Below are 18,352 nucleotides of genomic sequence, written 5' to 3'. Positions count from 1 at the left end.
TTTTGGTGGATTACACTTTATTTTTAACTATTATTTATATAAAACAACTTAATATCAACCCTATACCTGGTAAATATTTTGATTACCTATGTTTAAAAGGAACTTTTTACTTTTTTACAAAATTGTTGCTTACACAACAAAATTAAGGTACGCTATTTATGTTCCTTTTAAAAATATGTTCTCTTTAAGAAAAACAAAAAGTAATATATCTAAAGTAAACTCGATTTGAACATGGCAGTATTATGGCAGTTTCTTTTTCAATAAGTCTATAATTTTTTTTAACCATACTGCATATTATAAATGAAAACACTTTTAACAAAAAATATTTATATCTACCCACTAAAACTAATTATTTATAGGACCATTTTCCCCAACAGAGTAGAAAATAGTAAAAAAATTGGAAAGTAATAAAGTAAACGATGTTGCAAATTATAAATTAATTGGAAACAGAAAAATCAAATGAATTAAAGAATTATTGATAACTTTAAAGATATTATTCGAGACTAAAACTCATTACGCAGTTTTTTAACCTTCCATTTCCTCCTTCGGAGATTTTCCACTATCCAATCTACAGTGCCATTCAATGGTTATTATTGTTCAGTGTTCATCTTGCGCTCATGGCAGATACAACTTCTTATATTTTTCTTGGATGACATCTTGAACTCCTTATATTTGCTGGATATAATACCTAATATAATCATTACCCTATGTCCATGCTTGGGGGATTACACTTTTTTTTACAGCATGGGCAGGATTCGGAAGATTACAAACAGTATTTAAATCAAAATTACTTAAGTATTTGAAGGCAAAAACTTTCGATAAGTATTTGCTGCCGGTACTGACATATGGAACTGAAACATGGGCTTTTAACAACAACGTAGTCCACAAACTCCAAGTGACTCAGTGAGCTATGGAACGCATAACACTCAACATTAAGCTCAGCGATCGCAAGTCCAATGAAGAAATAACAAGACGAACAAAAGTTACAGATGTAATCCAAAAGATTGCCATGTTAAAATGGAACTGGGCAGGACACATAGGAAGAATGGCGACCAAGAACAGTAGAGGGAGACCTCAAACCAGATGGACTGATGACATGAACCGAATGGCTGGTAACGAATCGATGCAAAAAACAACAAACAGAAATGCATGATTACATCTAAGGGAGGCTTATATCCGATGATGGATGGAATAGCTGTTCTAGATTGTCACTCCAGATTGTTTTCTTCAGTAAAATGTTAAGAGTGTGAGACATAAGCTGCCACCTGATATGTGTAGATAATGTCTTCCATTGATTTCTGTTTGGCGTAATCTTGTATTTCGGAAAGAAAAGCAAGGCTGTTGATATAGGTAATTAAAAAATATGTGAAACACAACATAGATAAGGATAGATGCCAAAAGAACTGAACAGGTGATGTTCAATACTTCCGTAGGAGGATTTTATTACAAAAAGAATGAAGAAAGAAAAATAAGTTTAAATGATAATAAAAGAAAGAAAACTGCAATATATGTCGAGCATATAATGCGTCGAGAAAAATAGCACCTATATCAGCCATAATCCAAGACAAAAACAGAAGTTTGGGAGAGAAGACGAATGTCTTAGCTGAAAAATAAGTTACGTAAGCAACTGAGAATAATAATGAGAAAATGGTGTCGTTGCAGCTTAAAATAACTCTTTAGTACAGTTGCTTCGAATGTTAGTGTGGCCAGGATCATTACCAACACGGTCATGAACACAATGGTTACAAGCGAATTGCTAAATTGGCTTCTTTGCTGTGAAAAATCTATATATAAAGGATTTTTTTGATGAAAATCTCGTACCTTGTGCTTTGTTTTGTTTTTCATCGTGTTACTGTTAAATACATAAACAGCAAATGTAACTGATTAACAAAATAACTACAAACGTCTTCTCTTAATAGATATAATACCAACGAAACAATTCTCGGTACCCTTCTACTTTAAATATTGTATGCTCTGCTACATTAACAATAACAATCAGAAAATAATGAAACATTGCGACGAGCAGAAAAAATAAGAAAATAAAAGAGGTCATTTTTCTATTTATGCGAATACTATTTTATAGAATTATATCGATGATTGACACATAGATTGCATATAAAAATAAGGAAAACTTTACAAGCATCCAAACACGGTATTGCAGTAAATTATCTAATCTTAAATTTACACTAACTCTTCAGTCAGACTTTTACAACGATAATCTTATTTATCTTTTCTTGGAATAAATTGTAGCGCTTGTTGCGTTTTTTTAATAATATCCAAAGTAGAATCTAGAACGTGACCTAAAGACGGTTTTGGGAAACTTCCGAACTGAGGTGAAAGTTGTGGAATATGCGGAAGCTGATTTGATCCCCAACCACCGCCTTGTCCCCAACTCGCACTCGGTCCCCAGCTTTGACTTGGTCCCCATCCTGATCCCGATCCCCATCCTGCTCCCGATCCCCATCCTGCTCCCGATCCCCAGTTAGAGCCCCACGGTTTCCATTGGTTTTGCGGGAATTGCCATTGATTTTGTGGCCCATTGGATCCCCATCCTTGCGACCATTGATACGGATTGTTGTTGTGATATTGCGGTCTGTATTGGTATTGCGATGGATAAAATTCCGAGAATGTCTAAAACAGTAAAGTACAAGGTTGATAATAAATTTGATATACATGGAACGCTTATAAAATATTAAGTATTAATAGAATCGATACAAGGAGTTAGTACTTACCTAACACAAAGCAATAAAATTTTAATCTTTAACTGTTAATTGATATTATTTACAAATGAAATTGTTAGTAGTGGTGAGTCACTGTGATATTGCTATTGTTTTGTTTCTTTTACGGTATCGTTTATTATAAATAGAAACAATCTGAATAATGGTTTTCTATTAAATATGATTGTCACGTGAGTAATTTGTTAAAGGAAGTAGATTTTGTGATAGAAAATTCATATTTGTAATATGTTTATTTACACGGTTCACAGGATAATCTCCGTAATTTGTTATGACATTAGCATCATAGTTATCTACATATTTCGATGAATGTATTAATTGATAGCAAAATATCCATAAAAAATCGGCATCATTTTCGTTGCTTCATTTTTTGTGATGTTAACTTTTCCTAACTTAAATTTTTACAGATATTTCTCTCCCTTTTTCTTTTCTTTATTTATCGACCAGGAGATCTGTGAAAAAACGACTGCATTTGAATGTGAGAGGTAGCATTCTGATTTTTGACTTTGATTTTGAAAAAAATTAAAATATTTAAAAGTCACTAAAAATATCGTTTTATTTTTTCTACTTTCCTTGCTTATAACTTTAAAACGATTTGTTTTGGAGCAAAGTCGTAATAAAATAGCGCTAATTAAATTTTCTATAAGATACGACCGGTTAAAAATGTTTTAATTTATTAACCTTGTTGCAAAATAGCAATAAGTAAAAAAAGGGGTCCCGGTACCAGATAAAATTAACAACGAACTGATCATAAACGGAGGAGAGGAACTGCTGAAACGGATGTACAAACTAATGGTCAACATTTTGAAGTCAAAAGGGAATCCAAATAAGTACAACTTAGAGCTATTATGTTACTGAAAACAACGTATAAGATCCTGACTACAATCATCAGAAACCGACTAAATTGTTACATAGAAAAAAATATAGGACACTATTATTAGGGAAAAGAGAGATCAATAATAGACTCAATACACCTACTAACGCAAACCATCGAAAAAAGCTACGAACATGACATAGAACTACACATATTGTTCATCGACTTGCAACATGCCTTCGATAGCATATACAGACAACAATTATTAAAAGAAATAAAAAGGATGAAAATACCAGCAAAATTCACGTCAAAGTCAAAACTACGAAGGAGATACAAACGACATCAATATAGAACGTGGCGTAAGACAAGGAGATAGTCTGTCAAACGACGCTATTTAATACCATACTAGAACGAGTAATCAGAGACGAAAAGCTGAAAAAATAAACTATTTAAAGTTCAACACAGATCATAGGATACGCGGACGACCTACCATTGGTAGTGCTTGACAAACAAAAGCTAGAAGAAACACTTCTAACGTTGATAAGAGAAGCAAAGAACGGATGACTAATAATCAATTAGAACAAAACAAAATACCTCATAAGTACAAGAGACGCTGTAAACAGAATAACAGACATAAACATCGGAGAAAATAAATTCCAGTGGGTCGATTACTTTAAATACTTGGTAGTTTTGGATGGCAAATTGATTAATTTTAATTAAAGTAGGGAACTGGATGTATTGGAAATATCACCGACTACTTAAAGAGAAAAACCTGAGCAAAAAAAAAACAAAGACAAAAATTTATATAGCAGCAATTAGACCAGTACGGAGCGGAAGTAATGTAAGACACATTACACGATAAAAAAACGGAAAAACTGAAGGTGAAGTCATAGTAAACTTTATTAAAGCACAAAGAATGAGTTGGTGAGGATAACGAACTAGAAACCAGTAATAAACAGACCAAGATGAAGACCAAAAATACGATGGAAAGAAACTACTAGAGGATGTATCAAGGATGGAAATTGCAAACTTGCGAGAAAAGATTCAGGACCGGAGACAGTTGAAACAGATAGCAGACAGAGCAAAAAAAAACAAAAATCTTTTAAGTAGCTTAAAGGGTATATGCCATAAAAATGCTCACAAAATATATATATATATATATATATATATATATATATATATATATATATATATATATATATATATATATATATATAGTTTGTTATTTCCTGACCGTGGATTTTTGAATAGAAACTTTTTTATTTTCTGGGTTTGTCGGTCTGTTGTAAATAAAAATACTTATACTTAAATATTGCTTAAACGTTTCGGCTCTTTGTCATTTTCAATAAGCACTTTATGTTATAAATATTACATTATACAATTATATTTCATGTTTACACTCTTTACAAGTTACAAGAAACATGGATTAAAAAATTGGTATCTGACATTTGACTATCTGCATGTAAAAATAACACAAATTACTAAATTATGATACATATTGGATATAGCATCTGAATCCAATTTGTAGTCACTGTTTTTATGTCATAAAAAAATTGGATTCAGATGGCGCAAAATCGGACTAAGTGGAAAAGCATGAGAGAGGCCTATGTTCAGCAGTGGACGTTAGAGGCTAGTTGATGATGATGATGGATATAGCATGTGATTTATCTTTAAAAGATCAACCACATGCAATTATGACAATAAAATTGTCCTGTTAGTGATCCCATAGTAAATCAAGAAGAAAAAACCAGGAAAAAACCTCATACTATCCCAATATAGTCTAGTCTTCAGACATTTAACATCTAAAAATCATACGAATAAGCTGAATTTTGTTGAAAACGTTAATTTTGGGACTGTAGCTGATAATTTTGAATATAAATGTTTATTAGCATTTTTTGTGTAAAATGAACGACCGGTGATTTTAAATGTCAATTGCTCGCGCGAAATCAATTTTATTTGTATTTCGACGTTAAAAATTCAGTATCTTTTGATTAGAGTGTCCTATCGACAAAAATCAAAATGCCTTTTAAAGGTAAAGAATGGAGCTCTCGTATGAAATTTTGTATGTTGCCGCAAATAAAGTCAGTTTCTATAAATCTGTTCAATAAATAAATGTTGTGCGATTCTTGCCATTTTTTACTATTGTTGTGAGATGAATCAAATTTTAACACTTTCATTGACCGCTCGTGCTGGAATTTTCATTGTTAGTGCCTAATTTTAAAACCTATAACATGAAATATCAATTTTGACTTTTAGAAACAAATATGAGGCGTTTGAAATATGCCTAAAAGACGGACAATTTTAACTTTTACATTACAAACAATCGGAAGTCACGATAAATGCCTCAACATATAAAATTGCATACGAAAGCTCCACTTTTCACCTTTAAAATACATTTTTATATTTTTCGATAGGTTACCCTGATCAAAAAATATCGATTTTTAGCGTCGAGTTGATAAAAATTTTATTTAAAACTGATTTCGCGCGCGTAACTGACATTCAAAATCGCCTGTCGCTTTAAGCATGGTTTCCGAGAAAACAGTTTATTCTACAAAATAGTACTAATAAACATTTCTATTCAAAATTATCTCAGCTACATTTTCTATTTGAAACATTTTTTTCTACGGCGTACAGTTTATTGGTAAATCGATTTTTTCCGGTTTTCCCACATACGAGAGAGAATTTTAGGGGAAAGCCCTGGGGTAAACTTGGTAAACTTTTTCGCATCTTTTGTTTGGTCCAAAAGTTGATATTTTCAGCAAAATTCAGCTTGTTCGTATGCTTTTTGGAGGTTGAGTGGCATTTTCGTCTCTGACGACTGGAGTAATATGGTAAGTATTTCTTACATTCAGTTTACTCTCAATATTAACACCAAACTCTGGTTTTATATGTATTATAAAACATAAATGATTTATCCTCGATATGTTACTGACAAATAGTGTATTTTCTTTCTATCGATTTTCTCTTTTACTTTAAGTAAACAGATCCTACTGTATTCTGTAGAGAATTTTGCTTTGCAATTGGTTTCATTTGACATAATTAGGGCAGCTTCTTCGATTTTTTTCTTTGTACCATCTGTTTTTTAGGACTACATTGAATCTTTCCATTAAACTCTATGTTCATTTTTTCATGCATGTATACATATTTGAGATCTATCAAATTCTCTATTTTTGATATAAGATTGATGTTCACTTATTCTTTTTAACCAACATTTAGTGGTCTTCATGATTCACCTAAATAAAAATGTTCGCATTCACAAGGTATTTTATAAATATAATTATTTGCTTTTTCTTGTTCATTATTAGGTTTAGTTTTAGATGAAATAGATCTCAATGTGTTTGTTGTTTTGAATGTTGTTGAAATATTGAATTTATTTCCTATCGTTTTAAGTTTTTCCGATAATCTTTTATGTATGGTATTGTTATTTTCCTTGTATTATTTCTTGTTAATGTTATAGGATCCCGTTTTAAGTTGTTCTGTTCCATTTGGTCTATTCTTGAAAATTCCGTATTTATAAACGACAAAGGATAATCATTTTTTAATAAAACAAATGTTAACAAATGTTTCTGCTCGAAGAACAAAGTTTCGTTAGAACAAGTAATTTTGACTCTATCGTATAATGATTTAATGATTTAATATTGATGTGATTGATTTTTTATTTAAATATATGTTTGTGTGTGTTGGTTTTCTATACTTGAGTCTCATATTCAGTATCCTTCTTTGAGATTAAAACATTCAGGAAAGGTAGTGTGTCATTATATTCCTTTTCCGTGGAAAATGATATTGTATGTTCCTTATCGTTTATATTATTCAGGGGAATTGGTCCAACAACTCTGATCCATGAGGCCATATTGAGAACACATCATTTAAGTGGGTTTTAAATTTTGTTTAGAAATAATATTTGTTTCGAAATGTTTCCACACATATATTCGCTAATAATGAAGACAAAGCAAAGCCCATTACTAGACCAAAATTTTGTTTATAAAATCGATTATTTAGTTGAAAATAGGTATTATCAGTACATAATATCAATAACTCCATTATAACTGATGCGTTTAGTTTGTTCTAGTTGTCAATGTATTATCATTCTCTAATTTTGATTTGATTATTAAGTTGACATAAAATATTTAAGTATGTCAAAACTTACTTAAACTTACTTAAAATATTATTTAAATTAAATTCAATATTCGATCATTTATTTAAATAATGTTGTGTATTCTTCATAATATAGTATTCTTTATGACTTTATTTATTTATTTTCTTTATTTATTTATATTTATTTTTATTCTTCAGTCCGAGTTGTCAATATGAATGAGTCAGAAAAAATTAAATTATTAGAATAATTTTTTATCAAATACCACAAACAAAATTTATTTAATTTATAAATTTTTTGTATTTTGAGAACCATTTTCCGAAGTGGAAATCGAAACTTCAAATAAACTTAATTTTAAAATAAAATTGTGGCTTATTCCCAATAGACAGTAAATTGCATTAAGATGCCGCAAGAAAATAGCTTCAGAACAATATTAGGAAAATATTGCTAAATAAAAACAATATAATATTGAAATAACAGTCAGTGTGCCTTAAAACATATCTCATAAACATTATCTTTTTGTAATCGTCGCCGTGATAGTTTAGCAAATTATCGATGCAGTCAAATTGTAACTTTACGGAATCATTTACTATCTCACGAAAATCGCTCAAATTATGTTATACCGGAAAAAATAAGTATTATAATGATTTTATACAAAAAAAAATCGACGAAAAGTGAATATATAAATTAGCACTTAACACAACAAAACCACGTGAAAATCTGGTTAATGATAATAAACTGAATAAACCGTCATATGTGGTTAAAAGTGAGATAATACAACATGCTCTACTTACCCTTTTGTTTCCAGCGCCCTGTTTTTGCTGGCATTCCACCAAAATACAAAGGTCAACGACCAAAACAATCAAAACAATAACAAATCTTGTTAACTGCATCGTTCCTTCTTTCGTGTGTTAGACGACGGTGTGAAGAAAAGATAAGTAGTTCTACTGCGACAAGAGCTAATGATTTATACTGAAACAATAGGTCATCAACAGAGATGCATCGTAGTATTTATTTTCCGATGACCTTCTGGGAACTCTGTGTGGTCCACATATAAAAAAAAGTTGGGGTAGCATTGTACAGAACCGTCCCGTAGCGTTTTTATAATTATTAAATATTCGAGATATCGAGAGATTAAAGGTCGTCTAATAAATCCCAAGCGGAAAGAATTTCGGCGCTAGAACGCCGTAATGTACATACATACATACTTACTATACTGTTCGAATTAATTGGGACTTCGATTTTCACTTCAGATGAAGAGACAAAAATTAATTTCTTGAAAGTCTCACTGCAACGGATGACACAAATTACATTATTTGGAAACTCTCTAAAAGAACTTAGATCAGATTTTTCAACTTCACTCTAGAACTGTATCAATGGAAGAAGAAGGATTTATTCACGAAAACTTAGATGCACCCTACCAGATGTCACCTATGGAAAATATTAAAAGAATGAAATTAAAGATTTAGTTAAAAATCTCAATATTAAAAAAGCTCCAAGGCATGATTTAATATCGGAAAAAATCTGCAAAAATTTGCCCGAAGAAGGATTTTGGTTGGTTATGTGCATATTTAACGCTATACTAAAGTTAGGCTATTTTCCGTTTCAATGGAAAAAGGCACATACTATTCTAATACCGAAATCTAAAAAAGATCCACACGAACGATCACCGTATCGTCCAATCATTTTGCTCCCAATATCTCTAAGATATTTGAAAGGATACTCCTTCAAAGAATGAACTATATAATCGACAGACAAAAGTTTATACCGTATTTTCAGTTTGGATTCAAGCAACAACCTGGAACAATTGAGCAGGTACATAACGTTTCCAAAGTAGCAAGAGATGCATTTGAAAAGAAAGAATACTGCACTGCATCCTTCTTGGATGTCTCACAAGCATTTGATAAGGTATGGCATTATGGGTTGCTATCTAAAATAAAAACCCATTTTCCTCATTCTCCGTGTACACTTCTGAGATCCTATCTCACCAACCAATATTTCCAGGTCACATACAATGAAGCAGTACAAAACATATCTTCAATTCTATCCGGAATACGTCAGGGAGTATATTGGGGGCAACTTTATACTTACTCTATATGGCAGATATTCACACTAGAGTAAACAGCGCAATTGGTACCTAAGAAGACGATACTGTAATAGTGGTTTCTAGAATGGGAAAGAACCTGCTTAAATATTGAAACATACATAGGAGGTACAAGAACTTCGGTGTCATGGAAAGTACTGAGAGGATTGACACAAAACTCAAAAGAAAAAAATAAATTGGAAATATACAGGACAAAGAATAGAAGGACTATTACAAGGAACTGTTAACAGAACAAAGACCACAGTTCATTGGAAAAGAAAATAGGCGAAGACAAAGCAGATCCCCACAACAAGAAATAGAAATAACAGATAGGGAAATGAGAACGGCCATAAAAGCAATCAAAAATAAAAAAGCACCGGGACATCTCAGCTGAGCTTATAAAGTACGGCTCAAAAAAATTATACCGGATGATAAAATGGATATTTCAGAAAGCCATAAATGGAGAACAGCTCCCAAAGGAATGGACGGAGGCATATATGACATCCATATTTAAGAAAGGAGATAGAAAACTATGCGAAAACTACAGAGGAATAAGCGTAATATCATCAATAGGATTTTATGGGAAGATACTGCGAAAAAAGATAGAGCAAGCGATAAAAGGCAAAGTCGGGGAGGATCAGGCAGGCTTCACGACAGGAAGATCATGCATAGACCACATATACACACTGGAACAATTGTTGGAAAAGAAAAAAGCAAAAAATAGAGAGATATACATTTGGCATTTGTGGACCTGAGAAAGGCGTATGACTCTGTACCAAGATCAGAACTATGGGAGTCAATGTACAACTTAGAAATACAGACGGAACTCATTGAAGCTACAAAAGCTCTGTATAAAGAAAATAAAGTGTCCATTAAAGTTGGAACGAGAATCATAGGAGACTTCACCACAACCAAAGGGCTCCTGCAGGGTTGTTCCACATCTCTAACTCTATTCAAAATATACTTAGAAGACCTCAGTTACATGATGAAGAAACTACAAGAAGAATATACCAAGGCTGACTTAGATATTAACCTCGCGAAAACAGAGTACCTATCTACAAGTGAAAAAGACATAGAAGATCTACAGATTGGCGACAACGTAACAATCAAAGGAAAGGATAAATTCAAATACTTGGGGTTCATAATCACGAATAAGGCAACAACTGAGGAAGAAATTAAGCAAAGATTAGGACAAACAAGAACAGCAATCCGACAACTTATCTCAGTATGGTGGGATAGACACCTAAATATGAAGACAAAAACACAGATTTATAAAACATTAGTGCGAAGTATTATGACATATGGGACTGAAAATCGGATTTTGTAAACAAGAAAAACAGCAGTAAGATAGTAGCAACATAGATGGAATGTCTGCGAAGATGCTGCAGAGTAACAAGAATAGATAGGAGAATGACGAAATAAAGCAAAGAACATCAATAGAAACAGACATACTAACAAATATAGAACTCCTACATATGGACATGTCTGAAGAACTAGCCACAGCAGAGCGATAAAGAGAATAACCGAATGGAGCCCCAGAGGTAGGAAGAAAAGAGGATGACCCCGAAGAATCCTGGATTTTTTTCACTGGACGGATTTTTCCTGTGTTAATTATGTGATAAATTTGATTAAATTGATTATTTATTTTATTTTCCTCATTATCTATGACCGACTGAATAGACTTACTTTTTTTTATTCTCGTAAGATATTCTATATTGTCCCTAACAACAAATAAAATATAACAGATTCCTTTTGCCGGTCCTGGTAATTTAGATTATTATATCTGATGTCCTTTTTTGTCTAAATTGCCTATAAACCATTTTCGATTCTTTTGTTAGCGCTTATTGTTATATTTTATTCTACGCGTGTCATTTGTTCACATGATTATACATCAATTAGGAGGAAATGTTTTTTCATTTTAATGATATAATCATCTATTGGAACAGCGGACATAGAATTTATGATCTGAAATAATATGAACGATATTGTTTATTTTTTCAATAAAATATTTTATTCTGAGGGGTCCACATGAAGTGTTGTTATCGTAAATGTAGTAAAATCAAATGTCGTTCGACCAGATATTATTCTTCTTCTTTTGGTGCCTATCCTCTGTGGATATTGGTAATCACGTTGGTCCATACAACTTTGTTGACAGCTGCTCTAAGTAGATGTATGGTAGTCATTCCTGCCCACTGTCTGATGTTCTTCAACCACGATGTCCTTCTGCGCCCTGAGATCTTTTGCCTTCTATCTTGCCTTGTAAAATTAGTTGAAACTTCTCATTGCGCATCACATGCCCTAAGTATGTCATCTTTCTGATTTTCACGATACGCATAATTTCCATATCTTTATTCATACGTTGGATCACAGTGTTGTTTGTAACATGATGGATATAGGAAATTCTGAGCATGCGGCGGTAGCACCACATTTCGAAGGATTCTAATCGTTTTGATGTTGTCTCCGTCAAGGTCCAGGCTTCGACTCCATATAAAAGGGTAGAAAATACATATCATTTCAAGACTCGTGTTCTTATATCAATGTTCAGGTACATATTATATAAAATCTTCCTGAGCGATTGAAGACAGCTCTCTCTTTTTCTATACGACATCTCATTTCCTGTGAGTGGTCCCATTCCTTATTTAGGCTGCATCCAAGGTATGTAATTTTGTCGATTATTTTCAAGGGTTCATTATTAGCTGTGAATTGGTGTTGTATTACGTCGTTTTTACTTACTACGAGAATTTTGGACTTCTTACAGTATCTGTCACAGGCTTCCACTACACGGTCTATTAATGTTTGCAGATCCTCCGCATTATCAGCAATCAAAACCGTATCGTCCGCATATCTTAAATTGTTTATTTCCGAGACTGAACAGCATTTCCGAGTAATTATTGAACAACGTCGGTGATAAAATGCAATCTGTAGGAAATTCTGCAGTTTCATAGATTTTGTTCAGTAGACTCGTTAGGAGTTTGAGTTGGTTGTTTTCAAATAGTTTCAATATTTCAGCTTGTATGTTATCAGGTCCAGGTGCTTTGTTGGTTTTTAGTCTGTTTATTGCATATGTTACGTCACTGAGCTTTATTTCTGGTCCTGAACATCCAGAAACACTGACTTCTGTCTCTTGCTGTTTCTTGAATAATTCTTCCATGTATTGCCTCCATCTCTCATTTTCGTAGAGCAGATTGTTGTGCTCGTTTAGTATTAAGTTATGACTTCGTGATCCGTTTTCTCTCGTTAAGTTTTTGATCTTTTTATGTAGGTTAAAAGTATCATGCTTCTGTTCTAGGGATTCTATTTCTATGCATTGATCGTGTAGCCCTGATTCTTTTGCTTTTTTAGTCTTTTTCTTAATGATTTTGTTTATTTCTTTGTACCTTTCCTCATTCTTATTTCTGTGTTTTCTTCGTTCTTCCATTAGCTCTAATACTTCTTGTCTCATCCATGGCTGTTTATTTATATTGTTTTCTGGTTTAAGTTTATTATCTACCACTGAATTACAGATATTTTTGATTTTATTCCACATATCAATCACACTCATGTTTTCTCGATTAATATCTGAGATTACCATGGTGTTTATTTTGTTGTTGATCTCCTCTTTGACTTCTTCTCTTGTGGTTTTATCTTTTAACTTCTAGATGTCGGACGTTTTTGTGCTTTTCTTTTATGTACTTTTTTCATGTGGAGTTTGAAACGTCCTAGTAAAAGATTATGGTCTGATGGAACATCTGCTCCCGGATATGTTTTTGCGGATTTTACGGAATTCTGAAATCGTGTGTTGATGATGATGTAGTCAATCTGGTTTCTAATCATTTTTTTTTTGACAGTCAGCTGGAGATTTCCAGGTGTAGAGTCTTCGGAGTGGTAATTGAAAAAAGTGTTCATTATTGCACTATCCGTTTCCTGGCGGATCTGAACAAGGCGGTCTTCTCTATCATTTCGCGATCCCCGATATTATACTATTTGTATAAATAACGAATATTAACTAAAATTAAAAGTAATAATTACCGCGGAGAAATTAGTGATCTTATTAAAGTCGATAGATTTGTTGAACATCTTGAAATAGTATTCCAACCAAGTGACGATGAAAACACTCCTATGGAGGAAAAAGCAACCGAAAAATTCGCTGAGCTTGAAAATCACCCAAACCAGATCCTGCGAGAATCAATAGTGTATTATGTATTCCATAGGTTGAAACACAGAAGACCAACGCTACATAATAGTAAAAGCTTAAACAACCATGATAAAATTACCACGTAGGTCTATCTGAAGAATCCATGAATTTTAAATCAAAAGAAGATAAACACTTTAACTAGAGTCAGGCATCAGAACGATAAATAGATTTAAACCTCCCCAACAGTAATATAAAAATTAACTATATATAAAAGTCCGAAGAACAAAAGGCCTAATTATTGACTTTAAAGCCTACAGTCAAAGAATGTGCTTTTTGCGATTGAAAGGGAAATTCTTTAATTTTTAAAGAATTTCCCTTTTAATTTTTAAAGAATCCCATAATTTAAAGTTTGATCAATGTACATGCCGCAACTGATGATAAACCAGAGGAAATAAAAGAACAGTTCTTCGAAGACCTAGAGCAAATGGCAAGCCGACAGGAGATGTTCCAGAAATGACATTAAGATTGTATTAGGTGACATGAATCCAAGAATAGGACGAGAGCGAGTTCACAAGAACTCGTCTTTTGACAAACCACAACCCAGGAGCGGCATCGAATTGACTAATAAGTTTTTTTCTCTAAACAACAAGATTGTCGACTCTAAGTTAGTTTGGAACTGTGTTTAGAACTTGATTCATACATAATGGTATCCAGACGTATTTCAAACGAATAAAAAATTTCGATGATATCTCACACATAAAAACTTTTTACAAGCTTGAAAATTGTTTTACCTAAGTGTTTTTTATTATTAGTTATTATTAAAGTAATTAAGTTAATTAACTCGGTGAGTTTAGTTATGTCCTAAACAAACTCAAAGATTTTAATAGACTCAATATTTTTTTTGTTTCAGCTATTCGAACGGTGGTTGTTCAATTGGGAGAACCATTCGAACCATATATCATAGAAAGAGGGATGCTTCCATTAAAATATTACCACGACTTCAATTGCGAAATTGAGTCATTTAGTTACGCCTTTGGTCCATGTTGGGAGCCTGTTATCGCTCAGTGTAATTTAAGTAAGTAATTTTGTTATTTTATAGGATATGGCACCAGGTGCCTCGCACACCATCGCCGACATATTAGTTTTCAGCGACCCCAAAAACCCCGAGTAGTAATAAAGAGCTCATTTCCGTAAATTATTTTCGAATTACAAATTGACCACTTTTCATCACTTCGAAATACACTTTGAAAAAACATTTTCCTGATTCAATAATGCAAATTTCATTTCCTTGATCATCATTTTTCTTCACAAAATTTCATGTCACTCTTACGAATAAAATGCATTGCAATAAGTTTCATTGAGATCCATTCAACTGCAAAAATTTGGTAGATTTATTGCTTCATTGCCTCGCCTATTATAACAGTTTTGGTTCTCTCATTTTTGTCATATTCAACTGACCTAGTACGAACAAAACCATTCATTAATTTTTCAAAAGCTCTTAAGTTTGGCTTCCGCCATTAAGGATATCGCTGTTTATATAATCTGGATGCAAGTAGACAATTATTTCTTGAACTTTCTGCTAATACCCTTATCGTATTTGTTAATTATTCATTCGTTCAGAGTGGCGTTTTTAAAAGGCACCATTCTACTGTTATTGACAGTGTAGGATAGCTCAGAAAATTGCGATCTTTGTGAAAAACGTACAATCTTGAGATATAATTTACATTTTTTTTATTTATAACTATTAAGCTTTGTGTGTTGCGTTTATAATAAATTTATACCGTGCGCCTTATAATAACTATAATAATAATAATAAAATATATTATTATTAATTTCAGTTTATAATTAATTTTGTGCACACTTAAAAAATTAATGAATGGTAAATTGTAACGATGAGTATTCTTCATAGTTAAAAATGAGGACTCCTTTTAAAGCGTTGTCTAATTGCCTATAAATATAAAACGTGAGTATGTATAGTTCCTGTTACTCCGAAGAGTATCTTTGTTATTTTTTCGACTGCCAAGGCTCTAAATACCGTTATTGAATAACTTGTTTGGACTCTTAATTGAGGATATACCTTTTAGAATTAAATACTGTGCATAATAAAGTATGAAACAGGAGAGTTCCCAAAATATAGTAGTATATATATATATATATATATATATATATATATATATATATATATATATATATTTATATATATATATATATATATATATATATATATATATTTATATATATATATATATATATATATATATATATATATACAGTGCGTCCATAAAGTAACGCATAAATTCATTATTAGCTAAATAAACAAAATTATAAAAAAATGCCTGAAACGGTCGATTTTTTATTTTAATTTACTATTTATTAAAATTATAATCTAATATACAGGGTGAACCACCTTCGTATGATGACGTCATCACTTTCGGTTAAATGTATTTTGTAAAAAAGTTGCAAATGATGAATTGCTTGAATAGTTTTTACCTAAACGTACCTTCTGTAAGCGTAAACAATGCAGATTTGTACTTTAATATTACTGACAGTTTTTAACATCAAATGAAAAAAATAAAGTTAAAAAATACTGTAAAACATTAAAAATGTTTTTATGGTTCAGGGGCTTGGAGTACTAATAAGAGCTGCTAGAAAATGTTTTTATCATTCAGGGTATTGGATCACTAATAAAAGCTGTTAGAGACAATGTAGAAGATACAGTTTTTTTTAGCAAAAATAAATCAGTACCTACCTGACTTGAAAGTAAAGGTATTGCTTATTGTTGGTTCAAAGTGAATTATTATTTTTTAAATTAATGATATTATATTTTATAAATAAAATTGTTACGAAATAGAACACACTGTATTTTATTATCTTTTTCGTTTCCATTTTTTATCCGATACAACTATCTTCTATTTTTTTTTTATTTAAAACGACATATTGTTAAATCTTGAATTATGAAAATTTTGAAAATTACAAAAAAAAAAAATGTCATGGCTACAGCTGAATTATATTTTCAACGATAATTAGAAAGTAGTAACCAGACAAGAGAATATTTAAAATTTTAACTTTACGCCAAATTAGGAAGGAAATGGGTATTCTAAAATCTATTATAAATAAATTATTTACAATTTTATTAAAGAAGTATAAATTAATTATAAATATTTATGTTTTAAATAAAAATTATCTCAATTACAATAAAAAATGAAAAAAAAAATTTAAGCAAATTAGATAGTTTATTTAACAATTTATTTATTGAAATAATGCATATTCGTAATGTACGCAAACACTACATACAAATTAAAAAAAGAAACGTTGAAATCCATAAATAAAAACCAGAGATACAGCTAACAGCTCCTTCCCCCTCCCTTCGGCACCCGTGAGTTTCGAAGCCAGCCGATTTTAAGGACCACATTTTGATCTTTGTGGACGATTTTATTAAAAGGCAATCTTTTTACAATTTGGTACGTTAAAACTATAAAATATGTGCTTTTAAATAACGCTAATTAGATTTCTTAATTGTTATAAACAAAGCTGCTATGAATTAAATAAAAAAGAGGCTAACTTTGTCCCAAATTATTTTAGCACCAATTTTTTTCTTTTAAATTTGTGAAAAAATTCAGGCTTTTTAAATATAAAAATATAATATTCTTGCAGGCAATGGTTAAAAAGTTATTCTAATTGTTTATAAGCAAAAAAGCGACATGTTTTCGCAAAATTATTTTGCAATATTTAAAATTAATTTTTTTTTTTTTTTAATGTTAATAATAGAACAAGTCTTCTTCTTCCAGAAACTACCGTTACAATTACTAAAACTATATAATTTTTTGACTTATATTGTTGCAAAAAAAAATAATTTGGGATAAACAAATAAAATAACTTTTAAACTATTTGGCCGATCAATTTAAAATTTTGACCATATTTTAAGCATTACAAGGCATAGCATTCCATGAAATATAAATGTTATAAGTTTATTTTCCAAAAAGTTATTAACATTTATAAAAAACCGAAATTTTTGACTTACTTGGCAACTTCCCAAGCAACAAATAAGGATAGAAACATTTAGAAAATGCCATTTTAAAGGTTTTTATATTTTTTCTTTCTATAAGTTTCTTCTCTTCTAAAATTTGTTTAAAATGCTTCACTTTTTGCTGATGGACGAAAAAAGCAAAAATTTTCCGTTTTTTGACCTTAATTTGTTAATAACTAATTAAGTCCAAAAAATCGACTGGAGGAAACATATAGGTTTTTGTTATAGAGGTCCATACTACTCAAAACAACTGTCGTTTGCCTGGCCGGACGAGTGTCATGAAAAAATGCTTATTTCAATGGGCTAAGAATTATTACAAACTATTTATCAAGCATTTAGTAAAATAAAGGCAGTCCATGTACTCAGTTATGGGCATAACAAAACGGGGGGCATTTTGAACATTTACTATAATTTTTCTGTCGCAAAACATCAATTTACCAAGAGTATATTCGCTCCGTGCGTGCCATGGTAGGGGTACCTTGAAAC

General features: G+C 31.4%; 2 protein-coding genes across 2 annotated transcripts in view; one reads left to right on the top strand and one right to left on the bottom strand.

The window, feature by feature from the left end:
* hob (bridge-like lipid transfer protein family member hobbit) overlaps positions 1 to 18,352 on the top strand; it is a 102,496-nt gene that overhangs the window by 47,839 nt on the left and 36,305 nt on the right. Inside the window, exon 15 of the mRNA XM_072541133.1 lies at positions 14,750 to 14,914. Coding sequence (XP_072397234.1) covers positions 14,750 to 14,914 — 165 coding nt within the window. The remainder of the gene's footprint in view (positions 1 to 14,749; positions 14,915 to 18,352) is intronic.
* LOC140448080 (uncharacterized) lies at positions 1,833 to 8,666 on the bottom strand. Its single transcript, XM_072541132.1, has 2 exons — positions 8,437 to 8,666; positions 1,833 to 2,631 (listed from the first exon to the last, which is right to left on the bottom strand). Exons 1-2 carry the CDS (start codon positions 8,533 to 8,535, stop codon positions 2,221 to 2,223), a joined length of 510 nt encoding a protein of 169 aa, XP_072397233.1. The 5' UTR covers positions 8,536 to 8,666; the 3' UTR covers positions 1,833 to 2,220.

Source organism: Diabrotica undecimpunctata, chromosome 8, assembly GCF_040954645.1.
Source record: "Diabrotica undecimpunctata isolate CICGRU chromosome 8, icDiaUnde3, whole genome shotgun sequence".
Lineage (NCBI taxonomy): Eukaryota > Metazoa > Arthropoda > Insecta > Coleoptera > Chrysomelidae > Diabrotica > Diabrotica undecimpunctata.
Note: the sequence above shows the minus strand (reverse complement) of the source record. Positions and strands in the feature narration are given on the sequence as shown.